At 36.5% G+C, this 19,779-nt stretch overlaps 1 protein-coding gene across 7 annotated transcripts in view; it reads right to left on the bottom strand.

The window, feature by feature from the left end:
* The window catches only part of LRRC49 (leucine rich repeat containing 49), a 153,573-nt gene that overhangs the window by 113,585 nt on the left and 20,209 nt on the right, over positions 1–19,779 (bottom strand). For all 7 annotated transcript variants that reach the window (XM_043920862.1, XM_043920861.1, XM_043920864.1 and 4 more), the window contains 2 exons: positions 18,857–18,923; positions 12,164–12,307 (listed from right to left, as the gene is read on the bottom strand). In XM_043920862.1, coding sequence (XP_043776797.1) covers positions 12,164–12,307; positions 18,857–18,923 — 211 coding nt within the window. The remainder of the gene's footprint in view (positions 1–12,163; positions 12,308–18,856; positions 18,924–19,779) is intronic.

The following is a 19,779-nucleotide window of genomic DNA, read 5'->3' on the forward strand; positions in this document are numbered from 1 at the left end:
AGTCACTCAGTTGCAATTTGGGAAAAATGAATCCTGACCCCTACATCTCACACCGTGTGTGTGTGTGTGTGTGTGTGTGTATGTGTGTGTGTGTGTGTAGTCACTCAGTTGCATCCGACTCTCTGTGACCCCATGAATCCTGACCCCTACATCTCACACCGTGTGTGTGTGTGTGTGTGTGTGTGTGTGTGTGTGTGTGTGTGTGTAGTCACTCAGTTGCATCCGACTCTCTGTGACCCCATGGACTATAACCCACCAGGCTGCTCTGTCCATGGGATTTCCCAAGCAAGAATACCTGAGTGGGCTGCCATCTCACACCATACACAAAACTTAATTAAAGGTGGATCACAAACCTAAAATGAAAGGTAAAAGTATAAGCCTTCTAGAAGATAACAGAGGAGAACATATTTATGATATCTGGATAAGCAAAGACTTCCTAGACAAGACAAAAAAGACACTAATGATAAAAAGAAAACAAATTGATAAACGTATGTCACTAAGACTTAACGTTTCTACAGGTTGAAAATATTGTTAAAAAAAAATATATTGTTAAGAAAGCAAAAAAGGAAGCCATGCAGAAAATGCATTTAATATATAAACAAAATAAAGGGCTGAATCTAGAATGAAGATCTACCATACTCACTGATAAAAAGGTAATATATTTTTTTTAATGGGCAAAAGATGTGAACTGATACTTCACAAAAGGATATACCAGCATAGCCAATAGGTACCCATTGTCCATGAGGTATCAATTAGTCACTGAGTAACTGCAAGTAAAACTACAGTGAGAATGTAACACAGTTTTGTCAAACGCAGTTATCGTCCTTTTAAAGTATTTGACCGTTAATTAGCAAGACCGTGTGGAATTACAGTCATTCCTCCAACGAAAAGCATATTTCATTAATATTAAATTTGTTTTTGCTATTCTATTTCCATGTCTTTTTGAATAATGTTTGATTTCAATTCCAAATTATGCTATAAAATTTTAAAATACATTTTGAAGAGTAATTAAACTCCACACATGTAATACCAACAACTGAAATGATAATAATATAAATAGTTATCAAAGTCAAATTCCTTGGGAGTTCCCAGTCCTTTGGCCAGATCCCCAGGTTGGGAAATCTGTTGTAGACCCTAGAACTTTTGCAACACTGTGAGAACTTCTTTGGTATAATTGTTCTCGAGTTTGTGGGTCACCTGCTTGGTAGCTCTATAGTGGAGCTAATGGCAGCCTCCTCAAAGCTAGTGGAGGTGACGGAATTCCAGTTGAGCTATTTCAAATCCTAAAAGATGATGCTGTGAAACTACTGCACTCAATAAGCAAGCAAATTTGGAAAACTCAGCAGTGGCCACAGGACTGAAAAATGTCAGTTTTCATTCCAATCCCAAAGAAAGGCAATGCCAAAGAATGTTCAAACTACAACACAATTGCACTCATTTAACGCACTAGCAAAATAATGCTCAATATTCTCGAAGCTAGGCTTCAACAGTACGTGAACCAAGAACTTCCAGATGTTCAAGTTGGATTTAGAAAAGGCAGAGGAACCAGAGATCAAATTGCCAACATTTGTTGGATCATAAAAAAGTAAGAGAATTTAGAAAAACATCTACTTCTGCTTCATTGACTATGCTCAAGCCTTTGACTGTGTGGATCACAACAAACTGCAGAAAATTCTTCAAGAGATGGGAATACCAGACCACCTGATCTGCCTCCTGAGAAACCTGTATGCAGGTCAAGAAGCACAGTTAGAACTGAACATGGAATAATGGACTGGTTACAAATTGGGAAAGGAGTACATCAACACTGTGTATTGTCACCCTGCTTATTTAACTTATACGCACAGTCCATCATGCAAGATGCCAGGCCGGACAAAGCACAAGCTGGAATCAAGACTGCCAAGAGAAATATCAATAACCTCAGATATGCAGATGACACCACCCTTATGACAGAAAGCAAAGAGGAATTAAAGAGCCTCTTGATGAAGGTGAAAGAGAAGAGTGAAAAAAGCTGGATTTAGAAAAGGCAGAGGAACCAGAGATCAAATTGCCAACATCCGCTGGATCATCAAAAAAGCAAGAGAGTTCCAGAAAAACATCTACTTCTGCTTTATTGACTATGCCAAAGCCTTTGACTGTGTGGATCACAATAAACTGTGGGAAATTCTTAAAGAGAAGGGAATACCAGACGACCTGATCTGCATCCTGAGAAATCTGTATGCAGGTCAAGAAGCAATAGTTCGAACTGGACATGGAACAATAGACTGGTTCCAAACTGAGAAAGGAGTACGTCAAGGTTGTATATTGACACCCTGCTTATTTAACTTATTTGCAGAGTACATCATGAGAAACGCTGGGCCGGATGAAGCACAAGCTGGAATCAAGATTGTTGGGAGAAATATCAATAACCTCAGATATGCAGATGACACCACCCTTATGGCAGAAAGTGAAGAAGAACTAAAGAGCCTCTTGATGAAAGTGAAAGAGGAGAGTGAAAAAGTTGGCTTAAAGTTCAACATTCAGAAAACTAAGATCATGGCATCTGGTCCCATCACTTCAAGGCAAATAGGTGGGAAAACAGTGGAAACAGTGACATACTTTATTTTGGGGAGCTCCAAAATCACTGCAGATGGTGACTGCACCCACAAAATTAAAAGACACTTGCTCTTTGGAAGAAAAGTTATGACCAACCTAGACAGCATATTAAAAAGCAGAAACATTACTTTGCCAACAAAGTTCTGTCTAGTCAAAGCTATGGCTTTTCCAGTAGTCATATATGGATGTCAAGAGTTGGACTATAACGAAAGTTGAGCACAGAAGAATTAATGCTTTTGAACTGTGGTGTTGGAGAAGACTCTTGAGAGTCCCTTGGACTGCATGAAGATCCAACCAGTCCATCCTAAAGGAAATCAGTCTGGAATATTCATTGGAAGGACTGATGCTGAAGCTGAAACTCCAATACTTTGGCCACCTGATGTGAAGAGCTGACTCAATGGAAAAGACCCTGATGCTGGGAAATACTGAAGGCAGGAGAAGAAGGGGACAACAGAGGATGAGATGGCTGGATGGCATCACCAACTCAATGGACATGAGTTTGAGTAAACTCCGGGAGTTGGTGACAGACAGGGAGGCCTGGCGTGCTATAGTCCATGGGGTCACAGAGTCAGACACGACTGAGCTACTGAAGTGAACTGACCTGATGTAGATTGTAAGATATATTCACATTTCAGATTTGTTGAAATATAGAAAAATACATGCCTCAAATTGGTCAAATGTAGTAGTTCCATATCTATATAGATCATAGTGAGTCTGAAAGACTTCAAAAAGAAATCTTATAATCTTAAAACAAACAGAGGAAGTAAAAAAACAGTGATAGATGACAGTTTAATTACAATAATAGAAAACTGAAGACAAGGGTATATGCGCTTCAAAACATCTAGGAGAAAAACAACTGTCAACCAAATCCAAAAGTCAGTCATGAGTAAAAGCAAAATAAACAAGTTACTTGACAAACAAAAACTGAGAAAGCTTATTACCACCAGAGCCATCTTAAAGGAACTTTATCTAAGTTATATTCTTGGGGAGGAGTGGCGAAGCCAAACAAGTATGTGGGTGAATCCAAATAAACACTGACTAAAAACACAGCAATTAAAGTGTCTAAATTGGATGGTTTTAAAAAAGGAAATACTAGGCAACAAAAGCATGCAAAAGGAGAGGGGTTTACTGGATTAAATGATTCTAAGGTCCTTTTTTGAGAATAAGGTAAGGACGTGTACTAGACTATAATTTAAGTCAACTGTGTATTTTAAAATGCAATAGTAACCATTAATGTGAAGAAGAACAGAGAAAACTCCATCAACTGGAAATCAGACACAAGAAAAAAAAATAGGAAGCTTGAAATAACATCAAATTGATGAATGGAAATGTATGTAAATCACAATTAGTATAACAGACAAACGTCTGATCAGAAGACAGATTCTCAGACTGTAAACTTAAAAAGGAATTGTGTATTCCTTACAAGAAAAAGATTGAAAGCTAAAGAATGTTTAATATGATTCACTGAAAAAATCTCAAAAACATATACCAGGAAAAAAATAACCAAAAGAAAGCTGATATTAACATTATACTAAATAAATGTTAAGGCAAGAAGCATTATTAGTTTTCTGATATACAATACATACTTAGAACAGAGCTTGGCATATAGCCCATGCTCACAAAATACTTAGAAAATGAAGGAGTTAGCAATAAAGATAGTCAATATATAATAATAAAAGAAACAATTTAGGAAACAATCTAGGAAATACATCAACTAAATCAACAATCTGGGAAAATACATCTACTTTAAATTTATAAGTGACTAGAAACATAGCTTTAAATACTGACCACAAACTAGACAAATATATTGAGAGTAAGTATTGACTATAAATATTAACTGCACATTAGGCAATAAAGAAAACCTCAATAAACCAATTATATATAATCAACATTCACTAGCCACAATGCAATTAAATTGGAAAAGAATGACAAAAAATGAGTAATAAATCCATACGTATCAAAAAGTTTAAACACACTTTTAAATATACACTTGGATCAAAAAAGAAACAATGGAACTTAGAAAACATTTAAAACTAAATAATAATAAAAATATTAAATTTCAAAATTTGTTTGATGTAGAGGGAAATTTATATCTTATGTGCTTATATCAGAAAATAAAAAAGACTGAAAACCAATGTTTCGAGTATTTAACATAATACTTTAGACAGAAAAATTTTTAAATGGAGAAATAAGAAATATAAGAACAAACAACAATAAAATAGTATTTTTTTAAAAGCTGTAAGAGAGGTTCTATGAAGAAAAAAACTGATTCTTTGAAATTACTAGTAAGATAGGCAAGCCTCAGGCAATACTGATCAAGAAAAAAAAAGTATAAATAAGCATTACTAGAAGTGACAAGGGAACATGGCTATAAATAGAGCAACCAAAAAATAAAATAAAAAAAGAATTTAGATGAAAGGAAACTAAAACATATCAAAAACTGATGTCCACTATTATACAGTCAATAGTTTAAAACTATCCATTTTACAAGATAAATTCTACCAAAATAATCAAAGAACAGATCATCTTTATCTCAAATATGAGGTTTATACTAAAAAATCTGTGCGACCCTATGAACTGTGGCCTGCCAGGTTCCTCTGTCCATGGGATTCTCCAGGCAAGAATACTGAAGAGGGTTGCCATTTCCTTCTCCAGGAGAACTTCCTGACCCAGGGATCAAACCCATGTCTTTTATGTTTCCTGAATTGGCAGGCAGTTTCTTTACCACTAATGCCACCTGGGAAGCCTTATACTAAATAGGAAATCAAAATAAAGGATCACAGAATATTAAAATAAAAAGCACTCTCCAATTTATTTTATAAAGATAGTATGATAGCAGAAAAGAATAAAAAGAAATTATAAGTCAATATCATTTATCATAAATATGAATATTATGACACAAATATTAGCAAACAAAAAAGGAAAGTATATGATATGTAGCCCATAATACACATAACAACCCAAAGTGCTAGAATGACTTTTCATCACAAAAATCTTGTAATATAATTTTCAAAATTAAGATTAAAGAAGAATCCACATGATCAATCTAAGGGTAGTAAAAAAATCAAACAAACCAGGAAAGTTACTCATGAAACTTGACATGCTATTTTTAGAATGTATACAGAAAAAGAAAAGACCAAGAAAAAAATTTCAAAAGAAGACAGGCTAGAGATTTCCCCGGTGGTCCAGTGGTTAAGACTGTATTTTTCAATGCAGAGGGTACGGATTCGATCCCTCAGTGGGGAACTAAGGTCCCAGATGCTGCAGAGTGTGGCCAAAAATTAAAACCAAAAATAAAGGAAGGAAGGCTGAGAAAGGAAGGAAAAGGAAAGGAAGATTGGGCACCCCATTCTACCAGCTCTTAGAACATAATACTAATAGAAATTTACAGTTATTAAGACAGTTATACCATTATACTGAAACATGTACAGAGACCAAATAAACAGACCAGAGAGGCCAGTCACAGACCTATGCATATGTGGATATTTAATTTGCTAAAAGAAGACACTGCCAAGGGGAGAGGGAAGGACAAAAAGAATTTACTTTTCAAGAAAATGTGCTGAGACAACTGGTAATCCATATGAGAAAAAAAAAAAAATGAAATTGGATTTCAATGGCACATCACAAGCAAAAATCAATGCCAAATAGATGAAACATCTCCACGTGAAGAGCAACTTTAAAACTCTTGTTAGACAACATAGAAAAATATCTTTATGTCCTCAGCCTATAAAAAAGAATTTTCAAACAAAAAGAAGAAACAATAAAGGAAACTATTGATTTTTACTTCTGTTTCTCAAAGAGAGCAGAAACAAAAGAAATATTACTGATCAATAAGAAAAAGAAAAAGACATTATAACAGTGGGCAAAGGATAAGGCTATCTGCAGAACAAGCAATATCAATATCAAAAATGGAAAAAAGATGATAGGCATTTAATCCCACTAGAAATTCAAATTCAAATCTCAAATAATAATTTGAAAAAAATTATTCAAAAAAATTCAAAATCTCAAATCTCAAAATAATACAATTTCATAGTTACAAGCCTGGCAAAAATTAGAAGGTAAACATCTGACAACATCAAGTGTCAATAAAGTTGTGAAGTTAAAGAAATTGTCAGGGAATGCTGATGGAAATGTAATTTTGTACAACCACTTTGGGGAAAATGTGGCAATAACTAATAGAATGAAATGATGTGCATAGTCCTGGCACCAAGCAATGCTTCTCCCAAGTCACCATTTAGCATTATTTTTCAAAGGCAGATTACAACCAGTTTTTCATCAGTCAAGAAATCAATTCAGGTACTTCACAGGTGGCTCAGTGGTAAAGAATTCTCTTGCAATGTAGGAGACGCAGGAGATATGGGTTCTATCCCTGGATCGGGAAGATCCCCTGGAGAAGGAAATGGAAACCCACTCCAGTATTCTTGCCTGGAAAATCCCATGGACAGAGGAGCCTGGTGGGCTACAGTCCATGGGGTCACAAAGAGTCAGATACGACTGAGCATGCATGCACAATGTAAATTTTATTTATTAACATAGATTATGGCTAAAAATGTCTGAAAGCCACTGTCCAAGGGAAATTGTTATAATTATGCACAAAAAGATACATACAAAAATATTATTTTTAACAATGAAAATTAGAAATATTACCCAAAAGCAGAAGAATAAATATTTAATCATAATCATACAGTGGGATACTGTATAGCAATGAAAATTAGTGAACTGGAGCTATAGGTATCGACACATATAAACCTCAAAGCATAATAAAAGTAACTTACAGAAGATATGTACTGTTTGATAAAACCATTTACAGAAGACTTAAAAGCATGCAAAATAATTACTTCATTGTTTAGGGATATATATAGGATGGTTTGGGAATATATACAGGAAACAGAAACAGACATGGATAGAAATAAACACCAAACACATAATTGTGGTTATGTCTGCAAAGGAGAGGGGGAATGTGCTGGGGGAGGGCTACAGAGTAGGTCTCAACTATATTTAAAAGGCTTTTATTTAAATTCATTGGTTGTAACAAACACATGAAAAGATGCTCAAAGTCACTCATTATCAGAGAAATGCAAATCAAAACCACAATGAGGTACCATTACATGCCAGTCAGGATGGCTGCTATCCAAAAGTCTACAAGCAATAAATGCTGGAGAGGGTGTGGAGAAAAGGGAACCCTCTTACACTGTTGGTGGGAATGCAAACTAGTACAGCCACTATGGAAAACAGTGTGGAGATTTCTTAAAAAACTGGAAATAGAACTGCCATATGACGCAGCAATCCCACTCCTGGGCATACACACCGAGGAAACCAGATCTGAAAGAGACACATGCACCCCAATGTTCATCGCAGCACTGTTTATAATAGCCAGGACATGGAAGCAACCCAGGCATCCATCAGCAGACGAATGGATAAGGAAGCTGTGGTACATAGACACCATGGAATATTACTCAGCCGTTAAAAAGAATTCATTTGAATCAGTTCTAATGAGATGGATGAAACTGGAGCCCGTTATACAGAGTGAATTAAGCCAGAAAGATAAAGACCAATACAGTATACTAACGCATATATATGGAATTTAAAAAGATGGTAACGATAACCCAATATGCAAAACAGAAAAAGAGACACAGATGTACAGAACAGACTTTGGGACTCTGTGGGAGAAGGCAAAGGTGGGATGTTCTGAGAGAATAGCATTGAAACAAGTATACTGTCAAGGGTGAAACAGATCACTAGCCCAGGTTGGATGCATGAGACAAGTGCTCAGGGCTGGTGCACTGGGAAGACCCAGAGGGATGGGATGGGGAGGGAGGTGGGAGAGGGGATTGGGATGGGGAACACATGTAATCCATGGCTGATTCATGTCAATGTATGGCAAAAACCACTGTAATATCGTAAAGTAATTAGCCTCCAACTAATAAAAATAAATGAAAAAAAAAGAAATTCACTGGTTGACACACAAACGTTGGTAATATTATTTCCTATTCTTTGGGAATGTTTGAAATGTTTCATAGTTCTTTTAAAGGGAAAGATATACAAACTAAAAAGACATTTGCTTAGAAACTTATAAAATTTCCAAGAAAAGATTAGAGAATTGAATACAACTATACTGTGTTAGTCATTGATTTTTTATTGTATTAAATTCTTTTCTATACTGACATTATCAGTGAGGACAGTTTCTGATAAGATGGTAAAGTAGGTGATGCATTTGTTTCATCTCCTTCCCAAGATTCAACGGGTGAAACAAACAAAATAAAATGAGCAATTCCACAGAAAATGTTAAAAACAAAAGTTATTAATAGAGGAACACTTTTGATGAGATTTCAGGAAGCTGAAAAGCAGATGGATGTTATTGGAGATAATCTTGAACAAAGAAAACTGCAGCTCGGAACTGGCGGGAGAGATGCTGCACTGCAAACGTGGCAATTCTCTCCATGAGAATGCCAACTTCCATTCTCAGAGTCAGCACAAACAAAACACAGGCATGCACTATGAATGTCTATGGCTAATCAAGTAGATGTATAGCTAAAGATGTTCTACTAAACAGCTACTCCTGGAACACCAACAAACCCACTGCCCCCCCCAGCCCACTCCCACTCTGCCATGCACACACGCAACCATGTACAGAGCAGCTGGCTGAAGAAATCCTCAGCTAGAGCCTCAGGATCTGCTTCTAACAAAACAGAGACTCAAGGAAGGATGGAGAGCATGGGTGTTTTATCTATGGAGATGGTTAATAACTGCCACAGCAGAACCAGAAGGGGAAGAGGAACAGCAATTTCAGCTGGCACAAAAGATACTAAGGTCCTTCTTATTCCTCCTCCCTGCCCTCACAATGTAGTTTTTATTATTTTGATAGTTACACAGTGAGCCTGCCTGTCGTCCACTCACTCTAAGGGGAAGTCTGCCAATGTGTGGGATTCAGCAACTTACACAAATCTAGTGATCATTCTAGGGAGAGACTTATGGCTAAAAAGACCTATTCAGCTCTACAGGAGAGTCAGCCATGCCTTAACATGGTCCTTCATTTAAGAATTATCAGTCACTGAGGAAAACAAAAACCATGAGAAAAAATAGCAAAAATAATGCTGTGATAATGTGATAACTGACCCTGGAGAAAAGAAGAGGTAGTTTAAAAAAAAAAGTGAAAGTGAAAGTGAAGTCACTCAGTGGTGTCCGACTCTTTGCGACCCTGTGGACTGTAGCCTACCAGGCTCCTCCCTCCATGGGATTCTTCAGGCAAGAATACTGGAGTGGGTTGCCACTTCCTTCTCCAGGGGATCTTCCCAACCCAGGGATCGAACTGGGTCTCCCACATTGCAGGTAGACGCTTTAACCTCTGAGCCACCAGGAAAGAGAGAGGGGAAAAAAAAAAGGAATCCTGAGGTTTAAAGTCTCTTGGGTCTTCAGGAAAAGGATGCTTCAGAAAAGAAACAGAGTTGGAACAGTTTATTTATTCTTACACATACACTCACAGTATCCAATAAATTAATATACATGATGCTTATACCATATACATAATACTTAAAAATCTTTTTCACTTGTAGAAATTAAAACAATTTTCTTTTCCATAAGATGCTTACTGTTGCCTAATCTATAACAGTAATGATTAGGTACTCAGTGGGAAATTCATTAAGCAATTTCCTGGATGTGTATTACACATTTTCCAAATGAAGGACAAATTGTAGACAGGCATATGCTAAGGCCAACGGATTTCTGTACCCCACTCTACCGAAGTGTTTGGATTCTTATCATACTTAATGTCCTGAGGACGGATTAAGTCCAGCCTGAACAGTTCCTCAAGACAGCAATGTAACAGATTAACTCAATATGGATGTCTCTTAAAATAAACAAGCCATTCCCAATATTTAAGTCCAATATGGGGAAAGGCTGGCAGAATTTAAAGGTTCCAGGATAAATCCATGTCTTAGAAAAAGTTTTGAAATTATCCCAACCTCCTAGAAAATATAAGCATTACTTGGCTCAGATTTTCTGGGGAAACTTCAAAATGAAACCAGTCTGTACAGTGAGGCCAAGAGATAAGGTATCAACTGTCCTCCAACTTTTTCATGTGTACAACTTAAGTATATGTAATTATTTACTAAGGAACTCGATGGGCTTACTTACTTACTAATGGGCTTCCCTCATAGCTCAGTTGGTAAAGGATCTGCCTGCAATGCAGGAGATCTGGGTTTGATCCCTGGGTTAGGAAGATTCCCTGGAGAAGGAAATGGCAACCCACTCTAGTATTCTTGCCTGGATAATACCATGGACAGAGGAGACTGGCAGGCTACATTCCATGGGGTTGCAAAAGTCAGACACAACTTAGCGACTAAACCAACCAACCAAGGAACTCAATGTCTTGAAGAAGTTAAGCATCAGATTGTGCCTTTAAGAGTGCTTAAGTGATATCCAGAGAAAACCTAATGCAGTTTCTCTGGTGCATATAAACAAAGGAAACTTGTTAAAAAACAAATAGTGTTTTTATAAAGCCTTAGATGTCTTCTTGGCCTATATCATGTCATATAACTGAAAGTCTTATTTCCAGAGCTCTTCACATATGCAAGTTCAACATACCTGAGCATTAAGCAGTTATTTAGCTGTTAAACATAAGTAAAACTATAACTCTAATGAAGCTCATCCCCAGAGTTTCAGAGCAGCCTCATGATGCCAGCTCTTTTCCTCCTGCTCACACGCCAGCTTTCTATCATATTTATATCTTTTTTTCAGAGTCAGCAAACCAAAAAGGACTCCAGAGATGATCCAGCCCAATGTCCTCATTTTAGAGAAAAGTAAACTGAAGCTCATAGGTGATGACTTACCCAAGGGCACACAGTTATGGGATCTTCCCCATAACTCAGATGGTAAAGAATCTGCCTGCAATACAGGAGACCCAGGTTCAATTCCTGGGTCAGGAAGATCCTCTGGAGAAGGGATTGGCAATCCACTCCAGTATTCTTGCCTGGAGAATCCAATGGACAGAGGAGCCTGGCAGTCTACAGGACGTGGGGTAGCAAAGAGGTGGACACAGCTGAGCAACTAACACTACGCTACTACACAATTAATGAGAGATGAAGCAGATCAGCGCTAGGCCTCTGATGTCCTGTGCAACAGTGCTCTTTCCTCCATACAAAGCTGCCTTTGAAAAGCTGCAAAGAACATGGTATTTATGTATGTCTTCAAAGTTCTCAATCTCTCCACTCTGTGTCTTTTTCCTCTCTGTGCAACAATTTGTCAACTTTCAGTCACCAGTAACCATCTTTCTTATTAATTCTATTTGTATAACAACACAGGAAAGGATTCAAAATTCATTTACCCCTAGCTGATTCATTTACTGATAACACTTCTGCTCCTAATTTTACATTTATCTTTTAGAATGGAAAATAACATACCATTTCCCAAACCATAATATTATAAAGCTTAACAATTATATCCACAATTTAAATTCAGAAAAAAACTAAATTACCTTAGATTCTTACTTTACAGAAAGCAATGCTATAACATTTATTTCATTGCCTTAAAATAAAGGCCAGAAATCACATATTGATTCCATTTTAATACTCACCACAAAAGTAATTTGATTGTGTCGCAGGTTAAGCTCAGTTAGTGAATCCAGCCCATTAAGATTATCAACGTGACTTAAAAAGTTCCTGGCAAGATTTAAAACTCTCAAATCACACAAATGATTGACATTTTCAATTTTGGTAATCTGTTAAAAAAATGAGGCAGGGATGATTAGCAGGCATAAATATCAAAGGTGCATGCTATAAAAATAAAAGACCCAGTCATTGGATTTAGCAACAAACATATTTATATGAAGACATTTCAAAATCTATTTCCTGTTTCCTCTGTTATAGATATTATGAAGTTACTTAATTTGTGAAAATTAACTAAAGGAACACATCTGGTAATTTGACCATGGTAATTATTTGAAATATATTTTACCAAATAATCAATAAGTACTTGTTTGGGCATCTCCAAGCAACAGTTAGAGCTGGACATGGAACAACAGTCCTATTTGGACTGGTTCCAAATAGGAAAAGGAGTATGTCAAGGCTGTATATTGTCACCCTGCTTATTTAACTTATATGCAGAGTACATCATGAGAAATGCTGGGCTGGATGAAGCACAAGCTACAGTCAAGATTGCCAGGAGAAATATCAATAGCCTCAGATATGCAGATGACACTACCCTTATGGTAGAAAGTGAAGAAGAACTAAAGAACCTCTTGATGAAAGTGAAAGAGAAGAGTGAAAAAGTTGGCTTAAAACTCAATATTCAGAAAACTAAGATCATGGCATCTGGTCCCATCACTTCACGGCAAACAGATGGGGAAACAGTGGAAACAGTGGCAGACTTTATTTCCTTGGGTTTCAAAATCACTGCAGATGGTGATTGAAGCCATGAAATTAAAAGACGCTTGCTCCTTGGAAGAAAAGTAATGACCAACCTAGACAGCATATTAAAAAGCAGAAACATTACTTTGCCAACAAAAGTCTGCCTAGTCAAAGCTATGGTTTTTCCAGTAGTCATGTATGGATGTGAGAGTTAGACTATAAAGAAAGCTGAGCGCCTAAGAATTGGTGCTTTTGAACTGTCGTGTTGGCGAAGACTCTTGAGAGTCCCTTGGACTGCATGGAGACCCAACCAGTCCATCCTAAAGGAGATCAGTCCTGAGTGTTCATTGAAAGGACTGATATTGAAGATGATGCAAAGAACTGACTCATTGGAAAAGACCCTGATGCTGGGAAAGATTGAAGGCGGGAGGAGAAGAGGATGACAAAGGATGAGATGGTTGGATGGCCTCACCAACTCAGTGGACATGAGTTTGAATAAACTCCAGAAGTTGGTGATGGACAGGGAGGCCCGGTGTGCTGCCGTTCATGGGGTCACAAAGAGTCGGACATGGCTGAGCGACTGAACCGAACTGAACTGAACTGCTCAGCACTGAGCCAGGTTCCCATGAAGGTGAAGATAAATACATGTACTAGTTACAAAATAGAAACTGTGAGCCTAAGGCATGAGCTCACAATGTTTTGACCAAACAAGACCACCCTCTGAGAGAAAAGACAAAGAAAAGAAATGAGACCAAGTTCTCCCTGTTCATACTCCATTTATACTGCAGAATCCTGAAAGCAGTCAAGAGTCTGAATGGAAAAGGGACTAGGAACCCCAGGAGAGGATGAGGATGGATATTCTTTATTACTGAAACTGCTTGAGAGGAGACAGACAGTGGTGAGCCAGGGTACAACATGGTGGACGCCGGCTGTTTAGAGCAAGAAGACTTGAGTTATAGACGATACACATGTGCGTAAGCACTCAACTGCAGCAGAGGGATCTGAGTGGCACAAGTAAGGGTAAGCTAAAGGGTATGGCCCATGAAGTGATGAGAGCGCAGAATGACTTTAAGCCCCACTATTGTAATACAGCAAGAACAGCACAAAACAGGGTGAGTTTCTACGTGACCCAGCAGCCCTCCTTGGGAGGGCTTCATCAACCTTTTAATCTAATGGACTTAAGTAATATCAAGTTATACACAACACTTTTTTTCTGGACATTAAAATAAATAAATTTCATGGTCACTGGAGACTAATTTTCTCATCTGTATTGCCATCACAATATTATTTGAACATTTCTATTTAACATTTCAAAGCAGATATTGGCTAAAATAGCCTTTTTAAAGACTTAAAATACATTTTCTATGATATTATTAAGCCCTTCTCTTACATTCAAGAAATACCATCTAGATTTCGTCTAGATTCAAGAAGAAAAATGTAAGTATATTTATCGCAAATTTAATAATATAAAAGATAAACTATGACCATGCTTTAAAATTTGCACTGAGATTTTTGATTCAACTAATAAAACAATGAAAATCTGTAAAAGAAAAAAACAAGGTTATGAGTATTTGCAGATGACAGAAAATGACATTTCAAAACTAAATAGGTGATAGAATTTAAAATGTATAGAATCAACAAAAGCAAAATGGACACTATAGGAAATCAGAAATATCAACATAAGCTTGAGAAATTCTACTAAAATACTAAAAAAAAAAAATAGATAGGTATATTAAAAAGCAATATGTAAATATATACATGTATATATTTTATATATATAAAACCTCTCTGAACTGAAGAAAGATAAATACACAGAATGAAGGGGCACGTGACCTGTCTATGATGTCTTCCCCCTTCTGCTAATAATCCTAGAGCACTTCTTTTAGAAAACTACCTTTCTCCAATTTCATTTGGTCCTGGTGGGACTTACAATTAGGATGCCTACATTTTAGAGTCCTTTTTTAGTTTGGCGACTCTGAAAAGAAATGTTATTAATTCATATATAGGTATTAATCTGTAATTTAAAAAAAAATCACTGGGGATATTGTTCAGTTTCTTGGTTTGCGAACAGACATGGCAGAATTGGGTGCAACATCTCTGATAGAATAAAAGTTGTTACTCTGTTGCAGGCATGAACAAAGTCACAGGAATAGAGCAAATGACAGAATCTTCAAGCAAAAGGTGGTGTATAGTGAGAGCAGAGTTCTCGATCAGTTAATAAATTTCACAGCCAGAAGAAGAGATGACAGGAATGTTCAAAAGCCTAACCTTAGGTCACACTGATCAGAGAGGGTCTTAAGGTAGACAGGAAAGCGTCTTAATATATCTAGGAAAGCTGGATCCTCCAGTCTTTTGTATGTGTATAAGAGTGACCCAGATTGCTCTATCTGGATAAAGACGACCTTCCTACTAAACAACACTGAAAAGAAAGATGTCTGCTTTCAGGCAAGCAATAACAGAAAGGGCAAGCTCTCCCTGAAGGAAAAGATGTCACTGAAAGAACAGATTCTTCTTGAAGCACATTTGTGTCCATGTTAAAGCAAGCATTCAACAGAACATTTTCTGCTGGACAAAGAAAAAAAAAAAAAATCTAGGCTGTAAATTAAGAATCAGTCTCCCATATTCCTCTGTATTCTCTACTACTCACATACAATCAGTTGCTAAATCTTAATGTCTTTAACATTTATCCAATCTGCCCCTTTGTTACAACCCTACTGTTATTACCTTAAGTTGTCATCACTTCTCACAAGGATTACTGAATTAGTCTCTCAACTGTTCTCTACCTCCAGTTTCACTCCCCTCTCTTTCCATTCCCCAATCTGTTTCTTGAACACTATCACTAATCCTCCCAATGTTTTCACATCAAAAAACCAATTACGTTTCATTTTACAATGTATGCCATGTATCATTATTATTTCCAATGGAAGTAAATTCAAACTATAAAAAATATTCACTTAATATTCTTTTAGTTTTTAAACTAGCTGATGTTATTTTTTTAGAGTTGCACATTGTTTCAACTTGAGCAGTATATCTCCTGACTTTTTAGTCACCAAGACTACCTTTGCTTTGAAATACTCAAGATTTTTGCTTATTGGATTTAAATATTTGAAACAAGACTAAGATTTTCACTTAAAATTTCTTTCTTGTATTCACAGAATCTTGAGAAATAATTTGTGTGGTATAAATAATTAATCTTAATACACAGACTATCACAAACATGCTGGAATTATAGAACACATAATATAGGTCAGTTAATAAGGAATAGAGCATTTTTAATCAACATAATGTTGGTAAATAATCCCTATACAAGATATATAGATCAAGTGACATGTTATTCATTTACCAGTTGTTCTTATAGATCTTGGGTAATGCCCATGAATTCTTAAAAGTATATTATAATATGAAAAACACATAAATGCTTATATGGAAACTAGATCTGACAGAGACACATGCACCCCAATGTTCATTGCAGCACTGTTTATAATTGCCAGGACATGGAAGCAACCTAGATGCCCATCAGCAGACGAATGGATAAGGAAGCTATGGTACATATACACTATGGAATATTACTCAGCCATTAAAAAGAATACATTTGAATCAGTTCTAATGAGATGGATGAAACTGGAGCCCGTTATACAGAGTGAAGTAAGCCAGAAAGATAAAGACCAATACAGTATACTAACGCATATATAGGGAATTTAAAAAGATGGTAACGATAACCCTATATGCAAAACAGAAAAAGAGACACAGATGTACAGAACAGACTTTGGGACTCTGTGGGAGAAGGCGAAGGTGGGATGTTCTGAGAGAATAGCATTGAAACAAGTATACTGTCAAGGGTGAAACAGATCACCAGCCCAGGTTGGATGCATGAGACAAGTGCTCAGGGCTGGTGCACTGGGAAGACCCAGAGGGATGGGATGGGGAGGGATGTGGGAGGGGGGATCAGGATGGGGAAGTCATGTAAATCCATGGCTGATTCATGTCAATGTATGGCAAAAACCACTGTAATATCGTAAAGTAATTAGCCTCCAACTAATAAAAATAAATGAAAATTTAAAAAAAATAAACTCAGGAAAAATATTGCTACCATAAAATGTTTCACTTATACTTATGAGCAATATTTAAAATAGTAGGCTAAATAAAGACAAAATAGCAATTTCTGAGTACTGCATATAAAGCCCTCCACAATCTGGCCTTATATCTACCTCTCTTGCCTCATCTCTCACCATCCCCCAACATGTGCTAAATTCTCTAGCAGTAAAAAAATACTTACCATGTTATTTTTAGTCTCAGTGCTTTTGTATATGATATTCTCTTACTGACAAACACTTTAATTCTTCTTCCCCTTCTACCAACATCTAACTATTAATAACAGGCTAACTTTCTCTCTACTAGAAAGACACTAACCAGCCTGCAGGGCTGGACAGTTCCTGGGCCATCAACAGTCCTCCCTCTGTGTGCACATATAGGCAGACAAACAGATGGAGCTGGGATATCAGCTAGCTAGCTGACCCCAGCCGCTAGCTGATGCGGCCTATCCAGATCTATCATGGTTTTATTAATAACATTCGGTTTTCAACAAAACACTTGGGACTAACAGCTATTAGAGCACCCAGAGAGATTACACTGAGGTTGATGTCTGACCAACTGCAAGTGGAAAACCTTGTTCTCAACAGGCAGGGACTCCCAGATCATCCCACAATGTATACTTGCCACCTCAGGAGAGGTTTTACCCTCTGCATGAGTATGTAGCTCACGTAGTTATTTAGAAATAAGTATTCATATTGAAAAGACTAAAATTTAAATATAAGAGCTAGGGGTTAAAAAAGCAGCCAAGATGCTCTGAGAGAGAAAATAAGGAGGGGAACATAACAAACCAGACACAAATTAAGACAGACAAATATATGGGTAGATAAACTGATCAAACAGGATAATAATCCCAGGTTATATAGTAATCAGGGAAACATAAATCAGACCGTGAGAGGCCACCCCTTTATACCAATTCAATTGGCAAAAATTAAGAAGTATGACAATTCCAAATGTTGAAAAAGATATGAAGCAACAGGATCTATTATGTGTTACCGGTGGGAGTATAATCTGGTACAATCACCTTGGAAAACAATTTGGCATTATCTTTTAAAGTTAGACATTTAAATAACCTATGACCCATCAGTTCCACTCCTAGGAATATATCCTAGAATAATATAATGTACGGGAGAAACATATATAAGAATGTTCTTAGAAGTGCTATCCAAGTGGGAAACAAAACAAAAAGACAAGCAAACAAAAAGGAATCAATACAAATGTCCATCAATAATAAAATGGAGAAAAATGTTTTTGTATAATCAAACCATGGAACACATAACAATAAACATAAACTACAACTACATAATCAAAATAAATAAATCTCAGTAACATATGCTGTATCAAAAAAGCAAACATTAGATGACAATATATAGTGTGACACCTTTTTAAAGTTAAAAGACAATACTACTAAACAATATATTATTTAGACACATGTATATGTGATAAAACCAAGTAAAAATACCCACAAAGGAAACATAAATGTGAAATCCAGAATAGTGGTAACTTGGAATAAAGAAGGAACATTTAGGTAGAAGAAAATCAATAGTAATATTTTAGTTCTTGGTTTGGGGTTGGCTATTAAGTTAATAAAAGACTAAATAAGAAACAAAATAGGCATAACTATAAGACTTCTAAATGTTTTATGTCTTATCTGTCATTTGCTGTTGAGAAATTTATGTAAGTAGACTTACTAACTTAATACCACAGCTAATTTCAGTGAATCAGTAAAGTAACTCTGGGAAAATTGAACACAAGCATAATTATTAAAAGTTCTATGCCAAATTTCTTAGAGCTTTTTCAAAAAAGTAAGTTACAAAGGGCTTTAACAATACCTGATTTCCATGAAGGTCCAAGACATCTAAGCTCTTTAGATTCTCCAGATTTGAAATTTTCTTAATTCTGAAAATAAGAATAAGTAGAATGGAAATACAGATGTATCACATCTATTGCAAATCAAAACAGTCTAAGGCATAACTTATTTTAATTTATTCTTTCTCTCCAGATAGATGGATATATATATATAGATAGATAGATAGATAGACACAGAAAGACATATATACATAGAGATTGTATGTAATTATATATATTAAAAAACATATCCCCATTGATTTAATTGTAATGTTAAAGACGCAGTCCCACTGGGGGAAATGTTCCAAAGACAGCTTAAAAGTGCTCTTTAGGAAAGAACAATTGTACTTCTAGGAACTTTAGCACAAGGCACTTACTCAAAGCAATCTCCTTCACCCTAGAATAAAACTTAAATCCCTCACCTCAGTCCTCAAGGCCCTAAACTGGCTGACTGTTCCTTTAGCTCATCTCCTTCCATGGCTCAGGCTTACCCACTCACTTTGCTCCAGCCACAGGGGCTTTCTTGCTATCTCTAACTTGCTATCTCTAACAAATTCATTTCTGCCTTGGGGTGTTTACCCTTGCTGTTCCTTCTTCCTTAATGTTCCACCAGAACTTCACATGGTTCACTCCTTCCCATTTTTCAAGTCTTGGCTCAAACATCTTCTCAGAGCAGCCTTTCCAAGTGACCCTATTGAAAAGAGCTCTCTTCCTTTCCATCACTCACATCATAGCCAAATCCAGAATTGTATTACCAAAACCAATCCAACCCAATTTAGTTTATAAAAATATTTATCATACACCTATTATGATCTATTGCAGTGTGACTACAGTTCTTCCTCTGATCCTTCTCTCGCCACACCAGCCCCGCCCACACTACTCCATTAGGACCAAAATCCCCTCTCAG

This window comes from Cervus elaphus, chromosome 12, assembly GCF_910594005.1.
Source record: "Cervus elaphus chromosome 12, mCerEla1.1, whole genome shotgun sequence".
NCBI lineage: Eukaryota > Metazoa > Chordata > Mammalia > Artiodactyla > Cervidae > Cervus > Cervus elaphus.